General features: G+C 47.8%; 1 protein-coding gene across 1 annotated transcript in view; it reads left to right on the forward strand.

The window, feature by feature from the left end:
- Nucleotides 1-27,359, forward strand: part of Map1b (microtubule associated protein 1B) — a 92,311-nt gene that overhangs the window by 60,104 nt on the left and 4,848 nt on the right. Inside the window, exons 3-6 of the mRNA XM_050153821.1 lie at nucleotides 5,052-5,134; nucleotides 7,407-7,547; nucleotides 16,010-22,499; nucleotides 25,929-26,167. Coding sequence (XP_050009778.1) covers nucleotides 5,052-5,134; nucleotides 7,407-7,547; nucleotides 16,010-22,499; nucleotides 25,929-26,167 — 6,953 coding nt within the window. The remainder of the gene's footprint in view (nucleotides 1-5,051; nucleotides 5,135-7,406; nucleotides 7,548-16,009; nucleotides 22,500-25,928; nucleotides 26,168-27,359) is intronic.

Genomic DNA, 27,359 nt, shown 5'->3' on the forward strand with positions numbered 1-27,359 from the left:
TAGATACGTCTTCCCGTCTCTAACCATGAGTACAGGGGAATGAGATCTGCTAATTGTGGCCCCTCAGAAGTCCACTGTTACTGGGTAACCCCGTGCTCACCCACTCTGTCTTGTTTTCCTGTTCAGAAACATGGGTGGGGCAGAAGTCCTCAGGGGCCCACCTTGGACCCTTCACAACTTTCTGTGTGGCTTCCTTGCTTGCCAGCACCACCTCTTCCCTGTGAGGGGTGTTTAGGGACAGTTCCTGCTCAGCCAGGGCTTGCTCTCCGCCTAGAGTTAATTCCTGCCATACCAACTCCGTGTCTCTTTAAACTGACCACACATTTGCCCTGCATATTATGTGGGTTCCTTGAGTAAGGAGGCCTGGTTATGGTTTTAAATCAAAAGCTGTTAGTAAAAGCTGCCTAGAGACCTGTAGGCAATTACCGACCACAGGTCTGTCATTACCATGCCTGTGAAGTACGCCTCTTGTTTTTTGCCTTTATCTATTTAACTAAACTTGACTGGCATAGTATTTTTAGGGCAAGGAACTGGCATAGTATTTTTAGGGCAAGGGTTTGAGGCGAGAGGCTTTCTCTCCACAGCCCTACTGTGGTAGATAGGTGGGGTGAAAGACTGGAAGCGCTCTCTCCCTCCCTCTCTCTCCCCTCTCTTTCTTTCTTTTTTTCTTGAGACAGGGTCTTGGGTAGTCCCAAGTGGCTTTGAATCCAACAGGTAGTCAAGAAGAATCTTGAATTTCTGGTCCTCTAGCCTCCACCTCCGAAGTGATGGGATTACAGTCATGCACCATCATGATCCAGTTTATGCAGTGCTGAAGATCAAACCTAGGCCTTTAGTGTATGCTAGACAAACGTTCTATCAGCTGAGCTACATCCCAGCCCAGGCTGTGTGGCTGTCCTCAGTGATGAATCTGCCTGAATTTCGCCATAGTCGGCCTCTGAAACCCAGGAGAGAGCCTCTACTTTGCATGTTACACTCGTGCTGAGAGGAAAATCTTAAACTCCCTGAAGAGATCCCTAAGTATCGTAGAAGCACAGAATTGTCAATTTTAGCTTAAGAGATTTCAAAAAAAAAAAACAAACAAAAATCGCCTAGATGTAGTGAAACAAAGCACCCAGAACAGCCCAACTTTAAAAGACATATAGATCCAATTAATCGATCAGATTTTCAAAATGAAAAAAAAAAAACAGCAATAACTGGAAAGTATGGCTGGTTTGAATTTCAAATACAGCTCTAGGAGACCACAGACACAAAAGCCCCATTGTCTGAAGGGCCCCGCTGCTGCAAGGGGTCCTCGTCCTCTTTTGATGCCAAAGTGAAGCAGACCCTTTGTCACACAGTGACCTTCCCTGCTGCCCCCACCTCACCAGTTCGAGCCTCATGGCTATGTGGGATTTTGGGGAGGGAAGACTTCAAAGACACGTATGGAAACTGAGAGATAGAACTCCATCGCTTCATGCCCAGCCACCACAATGCTGAGGAGGGTTAGCTATTCATAGGGTGCCCCTTGGTTTCTTTATGAGGTGTCTATGGGGAAGACAGACAAGAGGGTGAGGAGAGAGGCTGGGAACTTCTTTTCTGAAGCAACTGAATGGGACCTTTACAGGCAAGGGTGGTGGCTTCTCCCTCAGAATGCCTGGCCCTCTTCCCAGTGTGAGACATTCCCCAAATATGCGGCTTTGTGAGCGTCTCAGCTGCCAGGGCAGACAGCCGCCTGCTGCCAGAGAGCGGGCACCCACGGGATGCTGGGTGTGGGGGCCTGACAGGTTCCTCAGCCAGGGCCCTGGCCTTGCCAAATGCTAGAGAGGCCTGATCTCTGCGTAAGAGTCTTGATAAATCTGGACAACATTCCAGCCGAGACAAGAGTTGGAAGCTTCTCCAGCTGCCTTTATATCCCTTTCTGCTTTCGGATCATCTCTATAAAGAGGCGTCTTGGTGCACCGGCATTGTCAGTTTGTCCCTTGAGTACTTGCAAAGATGGGGAGACGATCATTAGCTGAATTCCTGCGCAGACTGCTCTGAAAACGATTTAGGAGGAGTGGAGGTGGCCATCAACTGCTTCTTGGCATTTGTTTTGTTTGTAAGCGAGGAAGTCAAGGAGGAAGGAGAAAGTTCTTCCTGGTGGATGGTAAGAAGTTCCCGGCAGGGAGCGGCTGGAGACCTCTCTCGGGAGAGCTGGACTATGTGGGAAGGAGTGTGGCTGTGTCGCCTGCTGTCTCTTTGGAAGGGTACAGTCAGCAGCATTGTGAGCAGCAGAGAAAGGGGGCTCCATTAGGGGGCTGTGGGGTAGGGGTTGATTCTGCAAACCTTGCTTTTGTTTGTTGCTGTGTCTTCCTACAGACACAGTTAATACCTAGACTTGTGCTGTCTGGTGCTCTGGGTTCTCACACCAAAGATGTGATGAAGAAATAGCCTTTCATATCCTGGTTTTAAGTGTCTCCTTCATGTTGCCTCAAGTTCATGTCTTCAAAGACCCTGAAGTCTTTGTTCCAAGGAGGCCACAGAGGGGAGGACTTAGAGACCATTGATCGAGGATGGATTTGTGCAATTTTTTTAACTTTATCATGTGCTTATTTGAATTGTCTTTGCTTTAGCTTTAAGGGCGCATGGTTGTCAAAAAGGGCAAACAACCAAAAAGCTAAAAAAAAAAAAGGCAATTTTTAAATTAATTACAAAGTCTAGCATTCATACTAAAGGAACTTCCTTTTCCATGGTTTAGCGTCTTTTTTCATGAGCCTCAGGTCTTTGCTTGCCCGAGTTGTTAACGCTGCTCTTATTTGGAGTTCCTTCGCCACCAGTCCTTCGGAGTCAGACATTGCATGCTTCCCCTTAATCTTCCTTTGCTGTGTCTAGCTGCTCTGCCCCACCTGGCCGCTGAGTAGTCTCTGATGACGTCTTGCTTCTTTGAGCACATCTCCGGTTTTATTCTGTTGATCTTTCTCTGAGCTCTTCTTCAGAGCTTGATGATGTTCCTTTTGTCAAATCCCTGTCCTATACTTGGCATCACAGGGTGTGGTAATCCAGTCGGGATCTCAAGTCAGGCAAACGGGGGCTAAATCCTGGCTCGACCAGCTGCTTGTTGTGGAGCCTTGAGCTACTCCTCTTGGTCTTCAGCACTAGTGGGTGATGGTCCTGGTGCCACGTGGGAGAGCTCTTGAGGGGATTCGATGGAATTGTGCATGTCTCAGAGCAGTGCTTGGCACCATTGTTGTTAGTGTGGACTGCTCCTCTGCCCCGTTAGAGTTCGCTGGTAAATATTGCTGGTAGGGAAAGCAAGAATGACCAATAATGGTGACGTGATAAGAATGTCTCTGCGCAGATGCTTCTGTTTTCTCTGGTCCTTGATGATTCAAGGGGAGAACTCTAGCCAAGCCGTGCATGGGACTGCCTCCTTTCTAACTGCTTCACTGAGGTAGTGTCCAAACCTTGCCACTCACCCATGTGAAGTGTTCTCTCCGGGGACTTGTCTGCCACGTTCACTTCTCATCTTGGGTAAGATATGTATAATGAAAACTTTGCCATGTAACTTTTACTTTTTAATGTACAACTCAGGAGTGACCATCACACCCACAATGCCATGTAAACCATCACTTCCATTTCAAAATGTTTTCATTACCCCAAACATGAAATAATACCCATGAACCAATAGCTCCCCTAATTTCCTCTCCTTTAGTCCCTGGTGTCTACTCATCGCCCCTTAGAGTTTGAATTTACCTGCTCTGGACATTTGATGGAAATGAAATCATGTTTTATTTGCTTGTTGTGTCCAGCTCTTTGCATTGTAGTGTCGTATGCTCTAGTTTCATCCTTGTAACATTATCAGAGCTTCATTTTCCCTATGCCTGGCTAGTGTGAGAAGACCACATTTCATCCAGCCACCTATGGGCAGATGCTCAGGTTGTTTTTACCTTCTGGCTACTAACATAGAGCTGTAATTAGCATTAGCATAAAAATATTTGTTCAAGTTTCTGCTTTCAAATTGCATCAAATGGAACAGCTAGGCCACTCGTGATTCTATGGACGGACCCTAGGTCTAAGTTTCTTTCTCCTTTTGTGTTTTTCTCTGTTGGTGTCTCCCTCGGATTTTCCTCTTTTCCCCCCATCTTCCAAGCTTCATTGTGCTTCTAAACAACAGACATGTTTCCCCTCCCAACCACGTGGCTTCCTCCTGCATTTCTGAGGGACCGCCCTCTCTGTCCCTTGTTTGCTGGTAGAGCGTGCATCAGCGAGGCTGGCCACATCCCCTCATGTCTTTCATCTCCCTGTCAAGGCAGGGTAGCATTTGGAGAAAGCCATAGGTCTCTGCTGACTTAAGGCAGAGGCTGGCCAGCCTCGGGATGGTCCTATAAGGAGTAGGAGATCAAAGGCCCGGCAGAGTGCTTCCTCAAACAGGGTCCCTCATCCCAAACCACACCTTGCTTTTTTGTTCTCCATCCAGTTTGTCTTGGCGGGCAATTCGGCCACCCTGGCCTGTGGGAGGGCTGGTTCTCCACTTCTCATTTGCCCACAGTTTCTACACTTTTCTCCAAGCAAGCGAATTAATCAGTGAATACCCCAACAGCCCGTGAGCCTGCCTCAGACGGCCATTCTGGCTGCTGGGCTCATTGTGAGCCGGGTTTCTGGCCGTCATTCATTTCACAATGAGGCTCCTGATTAATCTCCATGCAGTTCTCACCAGAAGAAAGGCCGTTAGGGAGAAACATCCTCAATTACCATGAGAAAGGAAATGTCAAGAGCCCCGTTGAGTTTTCCTGGCATCCCTCCCTGGTCTCTGATGAAAACCCCTGCCATTGGGTCAGGAGGCTGCCTAGCATGCACCATGAAAGACCCAGTGTGAGAGCCTGGGGGCCCAGGCTACACCAATATAGCCCCGAGTTCAGCCTGTAGCGTGTACGTGTACACCCTCCTGCCCGGCTGCACCCACTGGGTTTCCCAGTTTCCAGGGCCACATCTGAGCTGAAAATTCCTCTGCTGTCCCAGAAGCAGGCCAACAGCCTCCGTCTGGAAAAGCTAACGGGCTCTTCTTTGTGTGTGTGTGTTTGTGCCTTCAGGACAAAAGATTCTGCATCACCGCAGCGACGTCTTAGAAACAGTCGTCCTGATCAACCCTTCGGATGAAGCAGTCAGCACCGAGGTGAGCATTCAGTTCTGTGAGGTCTTCATTAGAATCTCACAGGTTGGAGGCTTGGCTGACCAGGGGGGCTAGGTAGGTGGCTGGAGAGGAATGCAAGTGGGGGAAGTCCCAGGTTCTAGGATACCCAGAGTCTAGTGTCAGCACACAGTGGACAGTGCCGGCTGGAAGCATGTTGGTGGATGGGTGTAGCAGAATTGGAGACATGCATTGGGTATGTTGTTGCCAGGATGGGAGGGAGCAGAAATGTCGCAGGGATGGAACTCGGAAGACTAGTATCCTAGGAGCTCCCCTGTTCAGAGCTATCCAGGCCGGCCCTCAGCCACAGTTGGAAGGCAGGCCAGCACAAGCATCAGAAACATGGTCTCTAGCCCAGGCCAAATCGTCTGGCTTCATCAGCCAAGGTCTGCTGCTTAGAAGCTGGCGGCCTCTGTCAAGTTATCTTGCTGCCTCAGCTCACAGCTCTGTGCAGAGGAGATCATAGCAGCCCCTGCATTAAATGTCCCTCCTTGTGTTTTTGAAGTGCTCGGGGCTCAGCCAGAGCGGCACGCAGTGGCTAAGATGTACATGGTAGCCATCGCTACTGTATTATTAGCATGGCGTGAAATGATTGTAGAGAGAGTAACTGGGGAGTTTCAGGGCTCATCATGACATAAGGATTTCATCCCTCAGGCCAAGCATTGCTAGAGCACTTTTCCCACCTCCTTGGAGATGGAGTTGCTTCTTGGACATTAAAGTAGCCAAAGGTCCTGGCAGGATCATTGTTGTGGTGTCTTTTGCCCACGCTTTAGCAACTCTGACTGTACGGTTTTTCAAAGTGGGGTATGACTCATAAGCCATAGAATCCATCTACTGAAAGTATGTAATTTTGTGATTTTTTTTAAAAAAAAAGAACATTTACAAACTTGAACAGATCACAATCTAACTCGAAAACATGTCTGTCACTCCCTAAAATGTCCATAACACACTATCGGTCACTCCACTGCCTGGCTTCTGGGCACCCTTATTTTTTTCTGTTTCAGACATTTCATATATGTGGCATCACACAAACACGTGGGCTTTTATGTTCAGCTTAGCTTACTTAGCTTAATTGCTTCACGATTCAGTGTTGTGGTAGCATCCGTCAGCTCTGCACCCCTTTTGATGGTTGTATAGTATCCTTTTGAGTACATATACCACATCTGATCTTTCATGTCTTAGCTGCTGGCACATAAGTGGCTTCCACTTTGGGGCCATCACAATCAGCCTGATTTGACCTACTTCTGTCTGCAAAAGCTCTGACAATCCATTAAGGCATGAAATTGTGTTAAGCATTGGGATGGCAATTTCTGTCACAAAAAAAAAAAAGAGCTGGAGGATTAGTATATGTCCAGGCAGACTACTTAGAATAACCCTGAGAAAAGGAAAAATAAAATAAAAAAGAAAGCTGAGGGTTGGGGGACAAAATCCAGGCTGGTCTGTGGATCAGATGAGGCTGAGAGACAATTATTTAGGTATGCTTGTTTTTCCAGGAGTGGCCTGTAGGGGTCTTGGGCCGGGGTCGTGGTCTGTTTAGTTTTGAATTCTCGCTAGTGCAGAACATGATGTGGGCCACAAAGTATGTGCTAAATATTCACAAAGTGGGTTCAGAACCTTGGTACCGAGGGTGCTGTTTCTCCGGAGGACCTCTGGCTCCCTGCCACCCATAGCTCCCTGAGAGTTCTTTCGCACAGACTCTTTTCAATTCAGTCGCCCAGCTTGTCATCCCCGGGGTCGCCTTTTCTTTGTGTTCCAATGCCAAGCACCTTGCTGCTACTTCTGGAGTCTGCATTTGGCATGCTGTGCTTGCGCTGTGGCTTGAATCCCGGGTAGAGATGGATGACTTTGAGGCCCTGCTTGGAAACATGTCTTTTCTGAGGATAGCTGGGGGGCTGGAGTGACATATCCTGGCCTCAGAGGCTGCAGGCTGCTAGCAGACACTTTGCAACAGCTGTGGAACAAATGCGGGCCAGCTGTGAAGACTGCTTTGAAAAGAGGAGGAAACTCGGGGGAGAAAGTCAACACCCACTTCTGTGGGCTCACTATTAACCACGATGATTAATTTTATGAAGAACTCCTACAGCCAAGGCTCTGTCCAACATTACCTGCTCCCACTCTCTGCTGAAGAAATTAGACTCTTGGAATGAGCGTGTTCGACTGGCAATAAGCTTCAGGCATGGTCCTGGTGCTGGGACGCAGGGACTGGCGTTCACTCTCTGCACCCTCACTTACGCTCTGCGCCTGCGCTGTGTTTCAGGTGCGCTTGATGATCACTGACGCCGCCCGCCATAAACTGCTGGTGCTCACGGGACAGTGCTTTGAGAACACCGGCGAGCTCATTCTGCAGTCAGGCTCTTTCTCCTTCCAGAACTTCATAGAGATTTTCACCGATCAAGAGGTGAGTTCCGCACAGCGTGTCCAGATGTGTGTGGGAAGGCAGGAGGGGCCTCTTTGAAATAAGCAAAACTATGATCCAAAATGACTTGGGCCTGGTCTAGATCACAGTTCCAATCGGCAGATGGTTGGAACCACTGCCAGTGTGCTGGAGACATAGGCGGGCAGGGGGAGCCATTGCTGGGGTGCTGGAGACATAGGCGGGCAGTGGGAGCCATTGTCGGGGTGCTGGAGACATAGGTGGGCAGGGGGAGCCATTGCCGGGGTGCTGGAGACAGGTGGGCAGTGGGAGCCATTGCCAGGGTGCTGGAGACATAGGCGGGCAGGGGGAGCCATTGTCGGGGTGCTGGAGACAGGTGGGCAGTGGGAGCCATTGCTGGGGTGCTGGAGACATAGGTGGGCAGGGGGAGCCATTGCCCGGGTGCTGGAGACGTAGGCGGGCAGGGGGAGCCATTGCCAGGGTGCTGGAGACAGGTGGGCAGTGGGAGCCATTGTCTGGGTGCTGGAGACAGGTGGGCAGTGGGAGCCGTTGCTGGGGTCCTGGAGACAGGTGGGCAGTGGGAGCCATTGTCTGGGTGCTGGAGACAGGTGGGCAGTGGGAGCCATTGTCTGGGTGCTGGAGACAGGTGGGCAGTGGGAGCCGTTGCTGGGGTCCTGGAGACAGGTGGGCAGTGGGAGCCATTGTCTGGGTGCTGGAGACAGGTGGGCAGTGGGAGCCATTGTCTGGGTGCTGGAGACAGGTGGGCAGTGGGAGCCGTTGCTGGGGTCCTGGAGACAGGTGGGCAGTGGGAGCCATTGTCTGGGTGCTGGAGACAGGTGGGCAGTGGGAGCCGTTGCTGGGGTCCTGGAGACAGGTGGGCAGTGGGAGCCATTGTCTGGGTGCTGGAGACAGGTGGGCAGTGGGAGCCATTGTCGGGGTCCTGGAGACAGGTGGGCAGTGGGAGCCATTGTCTGGGTGCTGGAGACAGGTGGGCAGTGGGAGCCGTTGCTGGGGTCCTGGAGACAGGTGGGCAGTGGCAGCGTGGGAATGATCGGCATCTACAGATGGCAGAAGTGCTGGAGACGGTGGAAAGGCTAGCACTCCGGAGGAAACCCAGCTTTGCTGTTGCGAGACTTCTCCAGGATGTCCCTACCTTTATCTCTGTTAGGACTTGTGCCACTTTTCCTGGCCTGGTTCCTTAGACCCTATGTTTAGGGTGATGCAGTATGAAAAGCTGGGGGGGGGGGCGGGGAGGAGTACAGTGGAGGGGAAAGTGGGCTGAGGGATGTGCTGGCAGGAGTTACCCCAGCCATTTAGCTAGGTCTCCCTGAGCCTTGGTGTCTCACTTGCGCTGGGAGGGGCCGTGTGTTTTGTCTTGCTGCATTTAAGCTTCCTTAGCACCGCACTTCACAGAGAGGTCTCTGTGAGCTTGTCCGCCTCTCAACAAAGTGCTCAGCTTCATTTGTTTCCACCCAAAGGCCCCGTAAATGACACAACAGTTTCCCCTCTCCACACACCGGAGGGGTAGACAGCACAGAACCGTGAAAAGGAACGCTTTTTACTTAGTGTGTAGAACCGCAGCTCTTTCAGAGGGTGTGAGGTCATCCGTACCTGGAGGCACATAGCACCAGCTCAGCAGAGTGAGAAAGATCCTTGGCTGGCAAGTGGTTCTTTGTGCAGAGGCCTCTGGGCCCACAGCGGGCCTGTCTTCCCACTTTAAGGAGGGAGCTTTGTCTGTGTCTTTCTCCCGCGCTGTGTTCTCTCTTCCTCCGGGGCTGAGCCAAACACCCTGATGTATAGCACCCACATTGCTCAATTGCCCTGAAATGCTGAGAGAAAGAGCTCCGAGTTTCCCTGTTTGGACTGCCCTGAAATTGGTGAATAGTCACCACAATGCCAGCTCTCTTTCAAGATCTTGTTCTTCAATCATGTGCCACGAAGGGCACTTGGGCCTTTGTCTGGCATTTCAGATGTCAGCATCTTGTCCCAGGGAGGGGAGTGGGCTGTAGAGACCTGGAAGTGGCCCCAGTGTCACGTTGGGCTCTGCTGGTAAGCTCAGCTCAGGTCTGAGGCCTGGGCTTGTTTACATGCACGTGGGCCTTCTAGCATTCCTGTTCGGTTCTGCAGTTCCTTCCTAGTGTTTGCTTTCTGACCACATCATGGGTTTGGTTTTCTGCCATGAGACCCAAACTAGGGAAATGTGTAAGGAAAAGCATTTTATCATCACCAGGATTTTACATAAGGAGGTATCACATGCCACTCATCTGGATAAGGAATAATTTTTTAAAGTTGCTACTTAAATCACTTCTAAAAGTCGTGAAAATGGAGGGTTTTTTTTAACAATGGGTTGTGCATATGCCCAATTTTACCATTAACTGTAAAGAAAATAAAAAGCCTTATCTAAAGAATTCAAGTTCAATAGAAGGGGCAACTTCTCCAGGGTCTGTAATCATAAAGTTGGATGCTAACCTTATTACAGCTGGGTACCATCCTTGAGGCCCCGGATGCTCATATTCTCCTCTCCTACCCCCCCTTCTCCATAGGAAGTCATGCTCAGTGCACACAAAAGGACCGGTAGAGCTTTCTCTCATAGACTAGGTTGTTAATATTAGGGTGATAGGGGGCGGTGAGGCATGGGGGGGTGGGAGGGGGGAATGTGCGTTTCATTCTTGCCTTCCTGCCAAACCAATGGAACTTAGTCTGTGTTTCTTTTGCCTCAACATTGAAGAAAGGATTCCACAGCTAAAGGGGATTAAAAATTCCTAGACTAGGGGCTGGAGAGATGGTTTAGTAGTTATAAGAGCACTAGCTGCTCTTTCAGAGGACCCAGGCTCAATTCTCAGCACCCACATGGCAGCTGACAACTTTCTGAGAGATTCCAGTGTCAGGGGTCCCAATACCTTCTTCTCACCTCCTAGGGCATTGTGTGTGCTTGCTACACAGACAGACCGGCATGCAGAAAAATTCATAAAATTTTTAAAAATGACTAGACTAGACCAAGGGCTATTCCTGTTTGGAGCTATGATGACTTGCTGTGACCTTGGAAGAAGGCTTGCAGAATGACTCAGGTTATTTGCTGCATTTCTCCAACCCTTGAAACATACTAGTCAACTGAAAAAGAACCAGAAACATGACATTAGAAAAGCAAACATTTCTAGGAACATCTTTCAACCTCTCCATAGGAAAGATTTTTCTTCTAAGGACAGACTTTGGTCCTGTGTCCACCTGCACTTTGGTTTACCTCTGGATTAATCATCTTTGGTTTTACTCTGAGTTATCCCTCAAATGCAGAAGGTCCTATGTGTCCCCTCTCACAGTGGGAATGGTGGAAATTCAAGCTTCTGGCACTGGTCACTCTTTGACACCTTGGAAGTTTCAGACAGGTGGATATTTTGAGCCAAGCTAAGAAACGTTGACTCATCGAGAGATACTCATTTGTAATCCATTTGTGTGATATACATGTTTAAAACCCAGAAGACATATGCTGTACTCTAGAGAGAGAAGGATCCAGTAAGAGGGACTTGTTTCAGAAGTTTCGCTTGTTTAATTAGGTTGCTCTAAAATATCACAGTCTGATAGGGGTTGTAGCTCCATGATAGAGCACCTGCCTAGCATTCCCAAGCTCTTGGATTTGACAATCAGCATCAACACACTCAGAAAAAGAGAGAGAGAGGGAGAGGGAGAGAGAGAGAACACAAACAAATACATACATACACACACACATACGAATTGTTGGGTATACTGACCTAACCTAGACACCATCATATTCCAGAAAGTCATGTGACCAGATTAGGGTCTTTCAAGTCAGTAATTTGTACAGTTTCCAGTCCAAGGCTTTGAGGCATTCTGCAACTTAACATAATATGGAGATTCCCATTAAGAATAAGAAAGCCCATTATTAATACACTTTTAAAGTACAGCACTTCAATAGCGGACCAAGCTAGTGAGGGACCTTGAAGTTTAAGCTTCTTTGGCTTCATGTAAATCCATTTGATTGTCAGCTAAAATCCCCTGAGGTTTTCCAGGGATATTATCGTTAAGCCACGTCTTCCAGTCTCATCCTTTACTTTGCTGGCTTGTTGAACCTCACATTTATGTCTTTAGAATGCCGCCCTCTTCCCAGTTGCCTTGGCATTATGTCCTCAAGTCCAAAGCTTTCATAAACACCTCAGTTTTACCATCCCTCATTCTGTTACGCCTCTCACTTTGGAGCCGTGCGCAGATTTGACATGCATCCCGCTCCATGTTCATGCTAGTCAGTGCTGAGTGGGACAGACGTGAGCCTTGATGCCGCCTATCACAGACCTTCCTCCAGGGTGACACTAAGGAACGCTACTTACGTGGCTACCTATAAACCCACCTAATTCTGCTATCACGCTGTTCCAAGACCCTGTTAAATGTCTTGCCAAAACCCAGAGATAACTGTCTACAATAGTTCCCCTTCAGCTGAGCAAGTCACTTAGTCAAAAAAAGGAACTACAATTAGAAGTCTGTGCTTTCGAAATGAAAATCTTGTTTTGTTTATCTCTAGTCAAACCTTTATCCTTTATTCCTTTATCCTCCCTCCTCTCTCCGAGTGCCTGCATTTAATAGAAAAGGTAATTAACAAAAAAGAGATGATTTTCTCCAAAGCAGTATTTCCCCCACTCATGTCTGCCATCCATCTTTGTAAGACGCGGTAACATTCTCTGTGTGTGATAAGCCTCAGCAGGCACTTGTCACAACCGAAGACATTGTGTGTTGAGTTGACCAAATTAAGTGCAGTATAACCTAGTGTACTGAGTCTCTTTATATTCTGGGGAAACAACAATACCTAAAATACAAAGGTAGAGAAAATGTTTTGGTAACTAGAAGCTTTCATTGTAAAGGGTTTGCTGAATGGTTTTTATTACTATTCACCCGACTTCCAGTTCATTTGGAAGCAGCCCCGGTTTCAAAGAGCGAGTCCTCATTTCCTTCCTGCTGCCAGCCTCCTCAAGTCATCCCTACTGGTCCCACCATTCACTGAATAAGCATCACCACGGACTGGGCATTTAAAGTCACCTGTTGCCCTGGAATCCGGTCCTCGTCGTGATACTTGTTGCACAAGCCTGGAGCTGGGCTATGGAAAAGCACAGGGGCTTCAGTTCTGTTGGGCAGCCTCAAGGACGCTGTGATGGCCTCCTTTCTCCTGCCCTATCCCATCTGTCTCCTTGATTGGCTCTCTTTAATTGTTGTCCTTATGTTCTTGTCTGCGGGTACAGCATGCTGGTGTTTTCCCAGAGTGATTAGATTTCCGCTCTCTGGTTTGCTTTCCTGATCTCATTAAATCTTAGTTTTCTATCCAGTGATGACCGTTGGCTGTCTTTCATGCTCTGCCACTTCCTCAGAATTCTCCGCAGCCTTATTTGATTTTTAAGTCATTTCCTGCATTTCATAGGAACGCCCTGGGGACAGGTGAGGAGCTGGAAAATAGGATACTACCCTCAAGCCTTTATACTTTTTCCTTGAATTAGGTGACTGTATATTTCATATTAAAAAGTTACAAACTTGGGACTGAAGAGATGGCTCAGCAGTTAAGAGAGCTGACAGCTCTTTCAGAGGAACAGACTTGGTTCTGTTCCCAGCAGCTGCATGGTGGTTCTCGCCGTTTTCTGCCCTTCATAAGCACTAGACATGCATGTGGTGCACATACATACATGCAGACAAAACACTCATGCATATAAAAGAAAAATAAATACATCTAAAAACACATTTAAGTCATTAATGTAAGTTAATAATTGAATACTCCCACGCACACACAGCTGGACTCTACCTTCAATTTGCTTCAGCTCAACTAGACTGGATCTCAAAGATTAAAATGAACTTAGTTTTACATTTCCACTGTAAAAGACATAGCAGTGTGAATTATTCTTGACTTGCCCCCTGAAATGTAAATATGATTAGTTCTCATGGACTCTGTGTGAAAGTTAGGAAGGAGGGAACCTTTATTGTGCTGAAATTATGGTGACGAGGGTCTATGTCAATTATTGGACAAGAAACCATATTTTAAGATAAATAAATAAAATGGGGTAAGAAAAACACTTCAAGGACCAATGAAATGGTTCCATGGGTAAAGGTGCTTACTACCACACCCTGTTGACCTGGGTTTGATTCCCCCCTCACCTCTTCCCAGGATTACATGTTATAAAGAGAAAACCAGCTCCAGCAAGTTTCCCTCTGATCACCACACATACACCATGACAATACATACCCAATAAATGAACGAACGAATGAACGAATAAATGAATGAATAAATGCAATAAAAATGAAACCTTATTCATGTTTGCTTTGGTCTGCAAATAATCTGAACAAAGATTGCCCCAAGGATGGCTGACATTTATAAGAAATGACTTGATCAATGATACCCTTTACCCCCAGGGATACTTGCCATTTTCTGTGTTAGTTTTCTTAGTTCCTAAAGCAGTAGTTGATTCTTAAGAGTTGTATGGAACAGTATTAAAAGTTAAGTCACTGGCTTTGTGGGAGCCTAGGCAGTTTGGATGCTCACCTTACTAGACCTGGATGGAGGTGGGTAGTCCTTGGACTTCCCACAGGTCAGGGAACCCTGATTGCTCTTCGGGCTGATGAGGGAGGGGGACTTCATTGAGGGAGGGGGAGGGAAATGGGAGGCGGTGGTGGGGAGGAGGCAGAAATCTTTAATAAATAAATAAATTAAAAATAAAAAAAGTTAAGTCAAAGGAAAGGAGCAAAGCATTGCTATTTTGGTATTTTGTGACGTCAGCTGTTATGCTCAGGACTGATAGTCTAACCAAACAATCCAATCAATATAGGAAATCCTGCAGTCTAATAAGGGAAAGGTTGGCTTCTATACATTACTTCTACATATATAACTTCACACTCATAGCCTTGGAGTGATAGGATTCTGGAATTCATTGAGACAAGAAACCAAGGACAAGGGGTCAGAACTGACGGCTGAAGAATGGCCATTTGTTTTGGCCCTGAATCATTTGCATCTGGAGGTAGAGCCCTTGTCATTTGAACCTTTGAACTGATGTGGGAGATTTACTGAAACAGAAGTTTGGAGCTTTTGGCATGATTTGCATTTGCTGAGCCAAGATCAAGAAACACATGTCCTAGATATTGAAAAAGAAAACTGTTTCCATAAACCATACTTGTTTTGGTCTTGATTCAGTTTTCTGTATTCCCTTCCTTGGGAAATAATGTATAACATGTTGAAAAATGTTTAAGCCAAATGAGATCTTGTTCGCTGACAGCCAGCTTATTCAAAATCCATTGAGATCATGGAGAGAGCCGAAAGTCTCACCTTGGAATTATTCATTTTTTTATTTTTTTCACCTTGAAGTTAAACTTAAATGGAGGAATGAATGATGAATGTGGACACTGGTTTATATCATTGCCAGGCGACTTGGTTGTCATGGCTTCAGTTAAGAACATTTGTATTTGCAGAGGATCTGCTGGGCCAGGCACTTAGTGAGTGTGGGTGCCTGAACCCAGCACTTTATTGTAGTGGCCAATTAATAACTTCCTGTCTCTTAGAGCAAAACAAACAAACAAAACCAAAAACACAAACAAACAAACAAAAAACACCAATTTTTTTTTTCTCCTGTCCCTATTGAATTCTGAAAGGAGACAGCAAGAAACACACTATTATCTGAAGTCCTCAAATGCAGCAGTCAGGCCCTTTTCACCAAGTCCAGTGGGTTAAGAAAAGTAAGGTTTTATATTTTCATTAGTTCTTTGAGAGTTTTGTTCAATGTATTTAGATCATATTCACCCCCGCATAACTCTCAGATCTGTCCCTTTCCCCTGCCAATTAACATTGTGTCCTCTGTTTTGTTTTCTTAAACCCCGATTCATGCTGCCCATGTGTGATGTGTAGCGTACCACTAGGTATGACCAACCAAGGGCCACACCCCTAAAGAGAACTGGCAACCCCTTTTCTAGCAGCTATCAATTGCAATAGCTTCTTAGCTAGCGGTAGGACTCCACACCTAACCTCCTTCCTATGCTGGCATTTTGTCCAGTTTAGGCTAAAGTAAAGGTTTCTAAACCATGGTGAAATGATGGATACAGCGTTCTCCTGTCATAGCCTGGAGCTTATTAACGAACATCTTTACATGACAACACACCCAGAGGCAGTAATCAGTTGACTTCATAACTACTGTGACGTAAGCGCCGGTCACTCAGATAGTGCCCAGTTTTGGAACCTGAGCGGGGTTCTGGGCAAGGACTTACAGGCAGAAGTTTCTAGAGCAGAGAGGTCAGGGGGTGGCAGAGAGTACGTAGGGGACTCAGAACAGAGGGTGTCCACCTTCCGAACTGCAAGTTTATCAATATTTTAATCAGAGCTGTGACCAAATTTTTGATATTATCCCTATGTAAAGTCAGTGGTTCTCCAGTAACTGATAACAGATGGGAGTGATGGGTCAGTGATGATTGCCACTTAACCCTTTTCTTCCTTTTTTTCTTTTTGACAAACCCAGATTGGGGAGCTCCTGAGCACCACCCATCCTGCCAACAAAGCCAGCCTCACCCTCTTCTGCCCCGAGGAGGGAGACTGGAAGAACTCCAACCTCGACAGACACAACCTCCAAGACTTCATTAACATTAAGCTCAACTCAGCTTCTATCTTGCCAGAGATGGAGGGGCTTTCTGAGTTTACAGAGTATCTCTCTGAGTCTGTGGAAGTCCCTTCTCCCTTCGACATCCTGGAGCCGCCGACCTCGGGTGGCTTTCTCAAGCTCTCCAAACCCTGCTGTTACATTTTCCCAGGGGGCCGGGGTGATTCGGCCCTGTTTGCAGTGAACGGATTCAATATGCTTATCAACGGAGGATCGGAACGAAAATCTTGCTTCTGGAAGCTCATTCGGCACTTGGACCGTGTGGACTCCATCCTGCTCACCCACATTGGCGATGACAATTTGCCCGGCATCAACAGCATGCTGCAGCGAAAGATTGCGGAGCTGGAAGAGGAACGGTCACAGGGTTCCACCAGCAACAGTGACTGGATGAAAAACCTCATCTCCCCTGACTTGGGGGTTGTGTTTCTCAACGTACCTGAAAATCTGAAAAACCCAGAACCCAACATCAAGATGAAGAGGAGCATAGAAGAAGCTTGCTTCACCCTCCAGTATCTGAACAAACTGTCCATGAAACCAGAGCCTCTCTTTAGAAGCATAGGCAATACCATTGAGCCTGTTATCCTATTCCAGAAAATGGGAGTGGGCAAACTTGAGATGTACGTGCTTAACCCCGTCAAGAGTAGCAAGGAAATGCAATATTTTATGCAACAGTGGACAGGCACCAACAAAGACAAGGCTGAACTAATCCTGCCCAATGGTCAAGAAGTAGATATCCCAATTTCCTACTTAACTTCAGTCTCATCTTTGATTGTGTGGCACCCTGCCAACCCCGCTGAGAAAATCATACGAGTTCTGTTTCCTGGAAACAGCACCCAATACAACATCCTGGAAGGACTGGAAAAACTCAAACACCTAGACTTCCTAAAGCAGCCACTGGCTACCCAGAAAGATCTCACTGGCCAGGTGCCCACCCCCACAGTAAAACAAGTCAAATTGAAACAGAGGGCTGACAGCCGAGAAAACCTGAAGCCGGCTACAAAACCAGTTCCCAGTAAATCAGTGAGGAAGGAGTCCAAAGAAGAAGCTCCTGAAGTCACAAAAGCTAGCCAAGTGGAAAAAACACCCAAAGTTGAAAGCAAAGAGAAAGTAATAGTGAAAAAAGACAAGCCGGTAAAGCCAGAAGCCAAACCTTCCGTGACAGAAAAGGAGGTGCCCAGCAAAGAGGAGCAGTCCCCTGTGAAAGCCGAGGTGGCAGAGAAGCAAGCCACTGAGAGCAAACCTAAAGTCACCAAAGAGAAAGTGGTCAAAAAAGAAATAAAGGCAAAACCCGAAGAGAAGAAAGAGGAGAAGGAGAAGCCCAAGAAAGAAGTGGCTAAAAAGGAAGACAAGACTCCGATCAAGAAAGACGAGAAACCGAAAAAGGAAGAGGTGAAAAAGGAGGTCAAAAAAGAGATCAAAAAAGAAGAGAAAAAAGAGCCGAAGAAAGAGGTTAAGAAGGAGACGCCCCTGAAGGAAGCCAAGAAGGAAGTGAAGAAAGAGGAAAAGAAAGAAGTTAAAAAGGAAGAGAAGGAACCCAAAAAGGAAATCAAGAAGATTTCCAAAGACATAAAGAAATCCACTCCCGTGTCAGAAACAAAAAAACCAGCTGCATTAAAACCAAAAGTGGCGAAGAAGGAAGAGCCCACCAAGAAGGAGCCTGCTGCTGCTAGCAAGCTCAAGGACAAAGGCAAAGTTAAAGTCATTAAGAAGGAAGGCAAGACCACAGAGGCGGCTGCCACGGCCGTTGGCACTGCGGCCACCACTGCTGCTGCAGTAGCAGCGGCCGGAATAGCGGCCAGTGGCCCTGCCAAAGAACTCGAAGCAGAGAGGTCCCTTATGTCCTCCCCTGAGGATCTGACCAAGGACTTTGAGGAGCTAAAGGCTGAGGAGATTGACTTGGCGAAGGATATCAAGCCTCAGCTGGAGCTCATTGAAGACGAAGAGAAACTGAAGGAGACAGAGCCAGTGGAAGCCTACGTCATCCAGAAAGAGACCGAAGTCATCAAAGGCTCTGCTGAATCACCTGACGAGGGTATCACTACCACCGAAGGGGAGGGGGAGTGTGAGCAGACCCCCGAGGAGCTGGAGCCAGTTGAGAAGCAGGGAGTGGAGGACATTGAGAAATTTGAAGATGAAGGCGCTGGTTTTGAAGAATCCTCAGAGACTGGAGACTATGAAGAGAAGGCAGAGACTGAGGAGGCTGAGGAGCCAGAAGAGGATGGGGACGACAATGTGAGTGGGAGCGCCTCAAAGCACAGCCCCACAGAAGACGATGAAAGTGCCAAAGCCGAGGCGGATGCGCACATTAAGGAGAAGAGGGAGTCGGTGACCAGTGGTGATGACCGCGCAGAGGAAGACATGGATGAGGCGCTTGAGAAAGGAGAAGCCGAGCAGTCTGAGGAGGAGGGTGAAGAGGAGGACAAAGCAGAGGATGCCAGAGAGGAAGACTATGAGCCTGAAAAAATGGAGGCAGAAGATTATGTGATGGCCGTGGTTGACAAGGCTGCAGAGGCCGGTGTTGCTGAGGAACAGTATGGATTCCTGAGCACGCCAACCAAGCAACCCGGAGCCCAGTCTCCTGGCCGAGAACCTGCCTCTTCAATTCATGACGAGACGCTCCCTGGAGGCTCTGAGAGTGAGGCCACTGCTTCTGATGAGGAGAATCGGGAAGACCAGCCCGAGGAATTCACTGCCACCTCTGGGTATACTCAGTCCACCATTGAAATATCTAGTGAGCCTACTCCAATGGATGAGATGTCTACTCCTCGCGACGTGATGAGTGATGAGACCAACAACGAGGAGACGGAGTCCCCATCTCAGGAGTTCGTAAACATTACCAAATATGAGTCTTCGCTGTATTCTCAGGAATACTCCAAACCCGTTGTTGCATCCTTCAATGGACTGTCAGAAGGGTCCAAAACAGATGCCACTGATGGCAAGGATTACAACGCTTCCGCCTCCACCATATCTCCACCTTCCTCGATGGAAGAAGACAAATTCAGCAAGTCCGCTCTGCGTGATGCTTACTGCTCAGAAGAGAAAGATGTGAAAGCCAGTGCCGTGCTGGACATCAAAGATATTTCCGATGAGAGACTTAGCCCAACCAAGAGTCCGTCCCTGAGTCCTCCGCCATCACCTATAGAGAAGACTCCCCTGGGTGAACGTAGCGTGAATTTCTCTCTGACACCCAATGAGATTAAAGTCTCCGCAGAAGCTGAAGTGACGTCAGTGTCTCCTGGAGTGACCCAAGTAGTAGTCGAAGAACACTGTGCCAGTCCTGAGGAGAAGACCCTGGAAGTAGCCTCACCGTCTCAGTCTGTGACCGGCAGTGCAGGCCACACACCTTACTACCAATCTCCCACTGATGAGAAGGCCAGCCACCTACCTCCCGAAGCCACTGAGAAGCCACAGGCAGTTCCAGTGAGTTTTGAATTCAGCGAGGCCAAAGATGAGAATGAGAGAGCTTCCATAAGCCCCATGGATGAGCCTGTGCCTGACTATGCGTCTCCTATTGAGAAAGTTCTGTCTCCTCTACGTAGCCCTCCTCTTATTGGATCTGAGTCTGCGTATGAAGACTTTCTCAGTGTTGATGGCAAGGCGCCTGGCAGAGGCACCGAAAGCCCCTTTGAAGGAGAGAATGGAAAGCAAGACTTCCCAGGCAAAGAAAGCCCAGTGTCTGACGTGACTTCCACTGGTCTTTACCAAGACAAACAGGAAGAGAAAACCACAGGCTTCATACCGATAAAGGAAGACTTCGGTCCAGAAAAGAAAACCAGTGATGTTGAAATCATGGGTTCTCAATCAGCTCTGGCTTTGGATGAAAGGAAATTGGGAGGAGATGTTTCTCCAACACAAATAGATGTCAGTCAGTTTGGTTCTTTCAAAGAAGACACCAAGATGTCCATCTCAGAAGGCACTGTATCAGACAAATCAGCCACTCCTGTGGATGAGGGCGTGGCAGAAGACACTTACTCTCACATGGAGGGTGTGGCCTCGGTCTCTACTGCCTCTGTGGCCACCAGCTCATTCCCAGAGCCAACCACAGATGACGTGTCTCCTTCTCTCCATGCTGAAGTGGGCTCCCCGCATTCCACAGAAGTAGACGACTCCCTGTCAGTATCTGTTGTGCAAACACCTACCACTTTCCAAGAAACGGAAATGTCTCCATCTAAAGAAGAGTGCCCAAGACCAATGTCGATTTCTCCTCCAGACTTCTCCCCTAAGACCGCCAAGTCCAGGACACCAGTTCAAGATCACCGATCTGAACAGTCCTCGATGTCTATTGAGTTTGGCCAGGAATCGCCGGAGCACTCCCTTGCCATGGACTTTAGTAGGCAGTCTCCAGATCACCCTGCTGCGGGTGCGAGTATGCTTCACATCACTGAAAATGGGCCGACGGAAGTGGACTATAGTCCTTCTGACATTCAGGACTCCAGCTTGTCCCACAAGATCCCACCGACGGAGGAGCCGTCCTACACCCAAGATAACGATCTGTCTGAGCTCATCTCTGTATCTCAGGTGGAGGCTTCCCCATCCACCTCGTCTGCTCATACCCCTTCTCAGATAGCCTCTCCTCTACAGGAAGACACTCTTTCTGATGTTGTCCCTCCCAGAGAAATGGCCTTATATGCCTCACTCACCTCCGAGAAAGTGCAAAGTCTAGAAGGAGAGAAGCTCTCTCCCAAGTCCGATATTTCTCCACTCACCCCCCGGGAGTCCTCACCTTTGTATTCACCTGGATTTTCTGATTCCACTTCTGCCGCCGCTGCAGAGAATGCAGCAGGTCGCCAAACCGCCTCCCCACCCATGGATGCTGCCTCTGCAGAGCCCTATGGCTTCCGTGCCTCAATGCTGTTTGATACAATGCAGCAGCATCTGGCCTTGGATAGAGACTTGACCACATCTAGCGTGGAGAAGGACAGCGGAGGGAAGACACCCAGCGACTTCAACTATGCCTATCAAAAGCCCGAGGAAACCACGAGATCCCCAGATGAAGAAGATTATGACTATGAATCGTATGAGAAAACCTCCCGGACCCCTGACGTGGGTGACTACTACTATCAGAAGACAGAGAGAACCGTGAAGTCCCCATGTGACAGTGGATACTCCTATGAGACCACTGAGAAGACCACCAAGCCCTCAGAAGACGGTGGCTACTACGCCTGTGAAATTACTGAGAAAACCACGAGGACCCCTGAAGAGGGTGGGTATTCGTATGAGATCAGCGAGAAGACAACACGGACCCCTGAAGTGAGTGGCTATGAGAAGATGGAGAGATCTAGAAGGCTCCTAGATGACATTAGTAATGGCTATGACGACTCTGAGGATGGGGGCCATACACTTGGAGACTGCAGCTACTCCTATGAAACCACTGAGAAAATCAGCAGCTTTCCTGAGTCGGAAAGCTGTTCCTACGAGATGTCTACGAAAACAACACGGAGTCCAGATACCTCCACATACTGTTACGAGACCATGGAGAAAATCACCAAGACCCCACAGGCATCCTCATACTCCTACGAGACTTCAGACCGATGCTATTCCACAGAAAAGAAGTCCCCCTCAGAGGCGCGCCAGGATGTCGATTTATGCCTCGTGACCTCCTGTGAGTACAAGCATCCCAAGACGGAGCTCTCACCTTCCTTCATTAATCCAAATCCTCTCGAGTGGTTTGCCAGCGAAGAGTCCACTGAAGATCCTGAGAAGCCCCTCACTCAGTCCGGAGGAGCCCCTCCACCCTCAGGAGGAAAGCAACAGAGCCGGCAATGCGACGAAACTCCACCCACCTCCGTCAGTGAGTCAGCCCCATCCCAGACCGACTCTGATGTTCCCCCAGAGACGGAAGAGTGCCCCTCCATCACAGCCGATGCCAACATTGACTCTGAAGATGAGTCAGAAACCATCCCCACCGACAAAACGGTCACATACAAACACATGGACCCACCTCCAGCCCCCATGCAAGACCGAAGCCCTTCTCCTCGCCACCCTGATGTGTCCATGGTGGACCCAGAGGCCTTGGCCATTGAACAGAACCTAGGCAAAGCTCTGAAGAAGGACCTGAAAGAGAAGACGAAAACCAAGAAGCCAGGCACGAAAACCAAGTCTTCTTCTCCCGTGAAGAAGGCTGATGGGAAGTCCAAGCCTTTGGCAGCGTCCCCCAAACCAGGAGCTTTGAAGGAATCCTCTGACAAGGTGTCCAGAGTGGCTTCTCCCAAGAAGAAAGAATCCGTGGAAAAGGCTACGAAGACCACCACCACCCCCGAGGTCAAAGCCACTCGTGGGGAAGAGAAAGACAAGGAGACTAAGAACGCTGCAAACGCCTCCGCGTCCAAGTCAGCGAAGACCGCAACAGCAGGTACGTGGGCGTGTCCCTTTACAGACCATGGCTGCCTTAACACTTGAGTCCTGTCTGCTTCTCTGTTTGGCATTTTGCTGGGAGGACCAGGGAGCAGGGACTGATGCTTCACCTTTCCTCTGCCTTCCTCTTCTGCCTAAAGGTACATACATCTCTTGGCCCACTGTGGCTCCCAGGCTTAGAGATAGCAGAGTATACGGCCCATTGCTGCTGAGATCCATCAGGTGGGATTGCTGGGTTGGTATCATTCTGGACACAGCTGCAGGCCTGTTGCAAACCTTCAAAAGTAAGGATATATGTCTCAGACTGTTCAGGGAGACTTCAGGCACACTGGCCCTAAAATCACACTGAGGTAATAGGCCAGGATCTCCCAAAGGCCTATAGCAAACCAGAGGTTCCCCAGAAAACTTGGAAAGTTCAGTCTAGACAAAATATTTATTTCTTATGAAACATTTTTAAGTGTAAAATTGTAAAAATTTACACTTTAAAAAAAAAGCCATCATTTGGGCAATCTGTGCCCATTGAAAACATCTGCTGTGTTTTCTTAGCTGCTCATGAACTGTGTAATTCCAGTTGACCGATAGTGTCCAGTGCAGACAGGAGGACACATTAAAGGCTGTTTCTTCTTCCTTCCTACCCACGATCTCACTAACAGTGCTTTTTCAGACTCAACAGGAGCTAAGTAGAGATATCTGAGGGCTCCCGATTGCCACTGATACACAGCCTTCTCCATTTCTTAGCGGTGACTTGAGGCTTCCGTGCCTTAGCTCCCTGGTTTTGATCTTGTGATCCTTCGGCCTCAACCTCTTATTCTGGGATCGCAGGAGTGCCCCACCAGAAGTTGTGTGCGCAGGCTTTTGACAGAATGACTGCTTGGCAGCACGGTTACCATCTATAGTAATACACTTGGTTTGCTTCACCTTATTACCCCGAGATCTTCGTTCACAAAGCAGTATGCATTTATCCGAATGTGTAAAACAAAAACTTACTTTACGCATTTCCTTGATGTATGAGGGAAAATGTAAGAGATCGGCATCGGGGGCTTTCAATTTAGGACATATTAATAACAGCCATGGGTTTTTATTTTATGTTGACATCAGGTTTTGTCAGGCTTGGCATTTATACGACTCACATAGAAAACAAACTGAATTTGCTCATGATCAGATTAAACATTAAACCACCAGGTAATCACCTCCCTGTTTTAGAAGAGTTGACAACTGTCTTATACTTAGGAGAAAGCATGGAATTCATCTAAACAAGATCTAAATACGTGTAAAAGGAAAAAAAAACAGCTGAAATTTTCCAAAACACTAGCTCATGCAGGGGATGAATTGTTTTGTCTTTTGACGTTTAAAGAGGTAAAGACAGTGCAGTTGAGATGGCTTCGTGGGTAAAAGCACTTGCCACACAAGCCTGACGACCGAGTTCAAACTCTGGGTGCCTGTGGGGAGCATTGTCCCCTGTGATCCCCTCGTGTATTCTGACATGCGTGTGCCTCACACTCAGATTTCTAAAGCAGGCAAAATGAATCCTAAGTTGACTTTAAAAGCAAACCCTGGTGGACATGTGTTAGCTTTGGTGGTTGGGGTATTTGTGTGAAGCACTCGCTGTGTGATGATAAAGGTTTTCACGGTCAAGGGAAAATTGTAGACGTTGCTGGCTGCTGGTTCATTATGTAATAGAAGATGACTCTGAGCACGTGGTCCTCCCCTTGCCACTGCCCAGGTTCTGTGGTTGTAGGTGTGTGCTACCACAGCTGCGTGTAAGGCAGAATTTCTTAGGGGGTCCTCAGATGGATATGCTGAGGGTTTTCAGTGCAGAGTCTGTCTGTCTGTCTGTCTGTCTGTCTGACTCTCTCTCTCTCTCTCTCTCTCTCTCTCTCTCACACACACACACACACACACACACACACACACACACGGTCTTCCAACCTATTTATAACATGAGTTCACTTATCTAGTTATGAGTCTGGACCATTCTCACCATCTCCCACCCCACCCCCTCACCCCCCACAAAGTAGAATGGGATAGTTGATGGAATTCACTAGTTGTTTTGACTTTGGGATGGCAGTTTTTAAACTTCTCACAGAGAAAGGAAAGAATCTAGCCATTTTAAATGGCTTCGCAACCGTGTCCTCTAAGCCCCTATCATTTGAACGAGCTGGTGAGAGCAGATAGCGCTGTCCAGGCCCTGTAACTATGAGGCCTGTGTCACCGAGCATCTGAGAAGACTCTGATCACGTGGCAGAGAGCAGCACGGCCAGCCCAGGCTGTTCCTTCCTTCTACCGGTGTCTCCAGAACCAAACGGGGGTGCCCAGACACTTTGGGGGCTCATCCAAACTTTGGCTTTCCCCAGCTCTTTCTGACTTAGGCTGGGAATTTTGGCTGCCAGGTGTTTTTCCCTAGGCTGACCTGGCCTGGCTGGTTAGCTAAAGCCTAGTCTTTCTGGACCCTCTTTTGCCAATGGCTGGTATCCAGCCCTGTCTAGGGAGAGACATTTCCATTGTCTAAAGACAGTGGGCTAGCTCATCACTTACTGGGTAAGCTTGAGTTGCAAAGGATCATATGGGGTTAAGGTCTAAACTACTTCCTGTTAGGGAATCCCAGTGAACTGTGGATAAATTACTTTTAAGAGACCCTAAAAAGGATTTTTAAGGTCACTAAACTATGGTTTGCTAAATACGAATGGTTCCTTTGGATTTTTAAAATGTTTATTAATTAATGCTTCTTAAAGTCTTTGCCTTTTGCCCAAGAAATTTTTACACAACCCTGGGTATCCAGGCATATAAATCGGTATGCAAATCAAATATTTACTGATACGAATCCATCTAGCCATCAAACATTCTAGCACAAGCCAATCAAGACTCATTTGATACTTACATGCTGAGGCGATGGTAGGAAACCATGAAAAGTCTGTCTTTCCATAGCTAAACTGTATGTATATGATATATATATTTCTATACGAGCAGTGTGTTTCATTACTGTTACCACCACACCGTGCACAGTGGGCAACGCTTTGGTCCAGAACCAAGGCTGCAGGTGAAGTTGTGTGGAAAAATTGCTATGATACATCCATGTCTGGTTGTTCAGTCCATGTGGCATCAGAACCCATGGTTTAAGCCACTGTCTTATAGAGCTTTTCAAATTAAAATGTGCATTCATAAATCCGTGGGTGGAAAGTGCTACTATCTAGTTCCTTCTTTTGAAAAACCCTGAAGCTCTTTCTACTTCCTAATGGGTTGTCTGTAAAAGGGAATTTATCATCCTCAATTTTTTTATGGAGATGATAAACAACCATGGTACATTTTGTCAAATCCTGATGAGAATGCTCCCAGCCTTTCCATGTCCCAGAGGACCCAGCTGGGGACAAGTGGATGTATTTGGTGTCTTCACACTGCTATGACCCTTGCTTTGTCTTTATTACCGAAGGACCGGCAACCACTAAGACGGCCAAGTCATCCACCGTGCCTCCAGGCCTTCCCGTGTATCTGGACCTGTGCTATATCCCCAACCACAGCAACAGTAAGAATGTTGACGTGGAATTTTTCAAGAGAGTGAGGTCATCTTACTATGTGGTGAGTGGGAACGACCCTGCCGCCGAGGAGCCCAGCCGGGCTGTCCTGGATGCCTTGTTGGAAGGGAAGGCTCAGTGGGGAAGCAACATGCAGGTAAGAGCACAAGGCTCCCAGTCTGAGCTGCGTTTGAACGAGGTCTAGGGGCAAAGAGACAGAAGCGTGTTTGAGTAGACATCGTTGTGATTGTGGGTCCACGCGTGAGCCTTCTGAGTGTCACCTGTGAAATGTACTGCACAGAAAGTCAGTTTGACGTACAGAAGATAGCCCGAAGTAGAATTCTTTGTTGATTTGTTTGTTTGTTTGATTGAGACCGGGTTTCTCTTTGTAATACCTCTAGCTGTCCTGGAACTCACTTTGTACACCAGGCTGGCCTTGAACTCACAGAGATCCGCCTGCCTCTGCCTCCTGAATGCTGGGATTAAAGGTGTGTGCTACCATGCCCGACTCACAGTAAATTTGAGAGGCCCACTAGCAGCGGCAGTGGAAGAGAACCACCTCACCTAAGACAGAGCTCAGGCATCTGTAAGGTGACCTGAGAAGAACTGGTTCCTCCTCCAGCACGTTGAGTGTTGTACCTGTGAGTCGGAGTTGTCCCATGGCTGTGGAATTGCTGCTAAGGAATTGTTTTTCCTCGTTGGTGTTTCACCAGTAGACTAACTGGGAGCAAGGTCATTAGGCCAGGGACTGGGGATCCAGCCTCCAGGTGGAGTTCCAGAGTGGTGCCATTGTTTCTTCAACTCCAGACCCTCAGGTCTGGCCGTGAAGCATCCACTCTGTGTTTCTATTGGGCTGTGATTACTGGTTATCTGATTTGTGTTTCTTTGCATATAATCACCTAGCAACCAGTATTCGCATCTTAGATAAGATTAATTGATAATATTCCCATAGTATTCACATGAGAAGTACCAACCAATCAGCACCCTACTCTTATATTGCATGGTCTTTGTTTTCAGGCCAACGGGTGGGCTTCTGTGTTAAATATGAAGTATAGTCTATACGACATTCCCCCCATGTTAAGGGAAATATGATAAGCTGTACCTAATCCAAACACTTCTTAGTACTACAGCATTGAAAAAATCAGCAGTGACCTTTAATCCCAGCACTTGGGAGGCAGAGGCAGGGGGATCTCCTTGAATGTGAAACCAGCCTTGTCTACAGAGTGAGTTCCAGGACAGCCAGGGCTACACAGAGAAACCCTGTCTTGGAAAACAAAGACAAAAAAAGAAGGAAGGAAGGACGGAAGGAAGGAAGGAAGGAAGGGAGGGAGGGAGGGAGGGAGGGAGGG

This window comes from Alexandromys fortis, unplaced genomic scaffold (genome assembly GCF_014885135.2).
Source record: "Alexandromys fortis isolate MF-2015 unplaced genomic scaffold, M_Fortis_MF-2015_v1.1 scaffold_79, whole genome shotgun sequence".
NCBI classification, from domain to species: domain Eukaryota; kingdom Metazoa; phylum Chordata; class Mammalia; order Rodentia; family Cricetidae; genus Alexandromys; species Alexandromys fortis.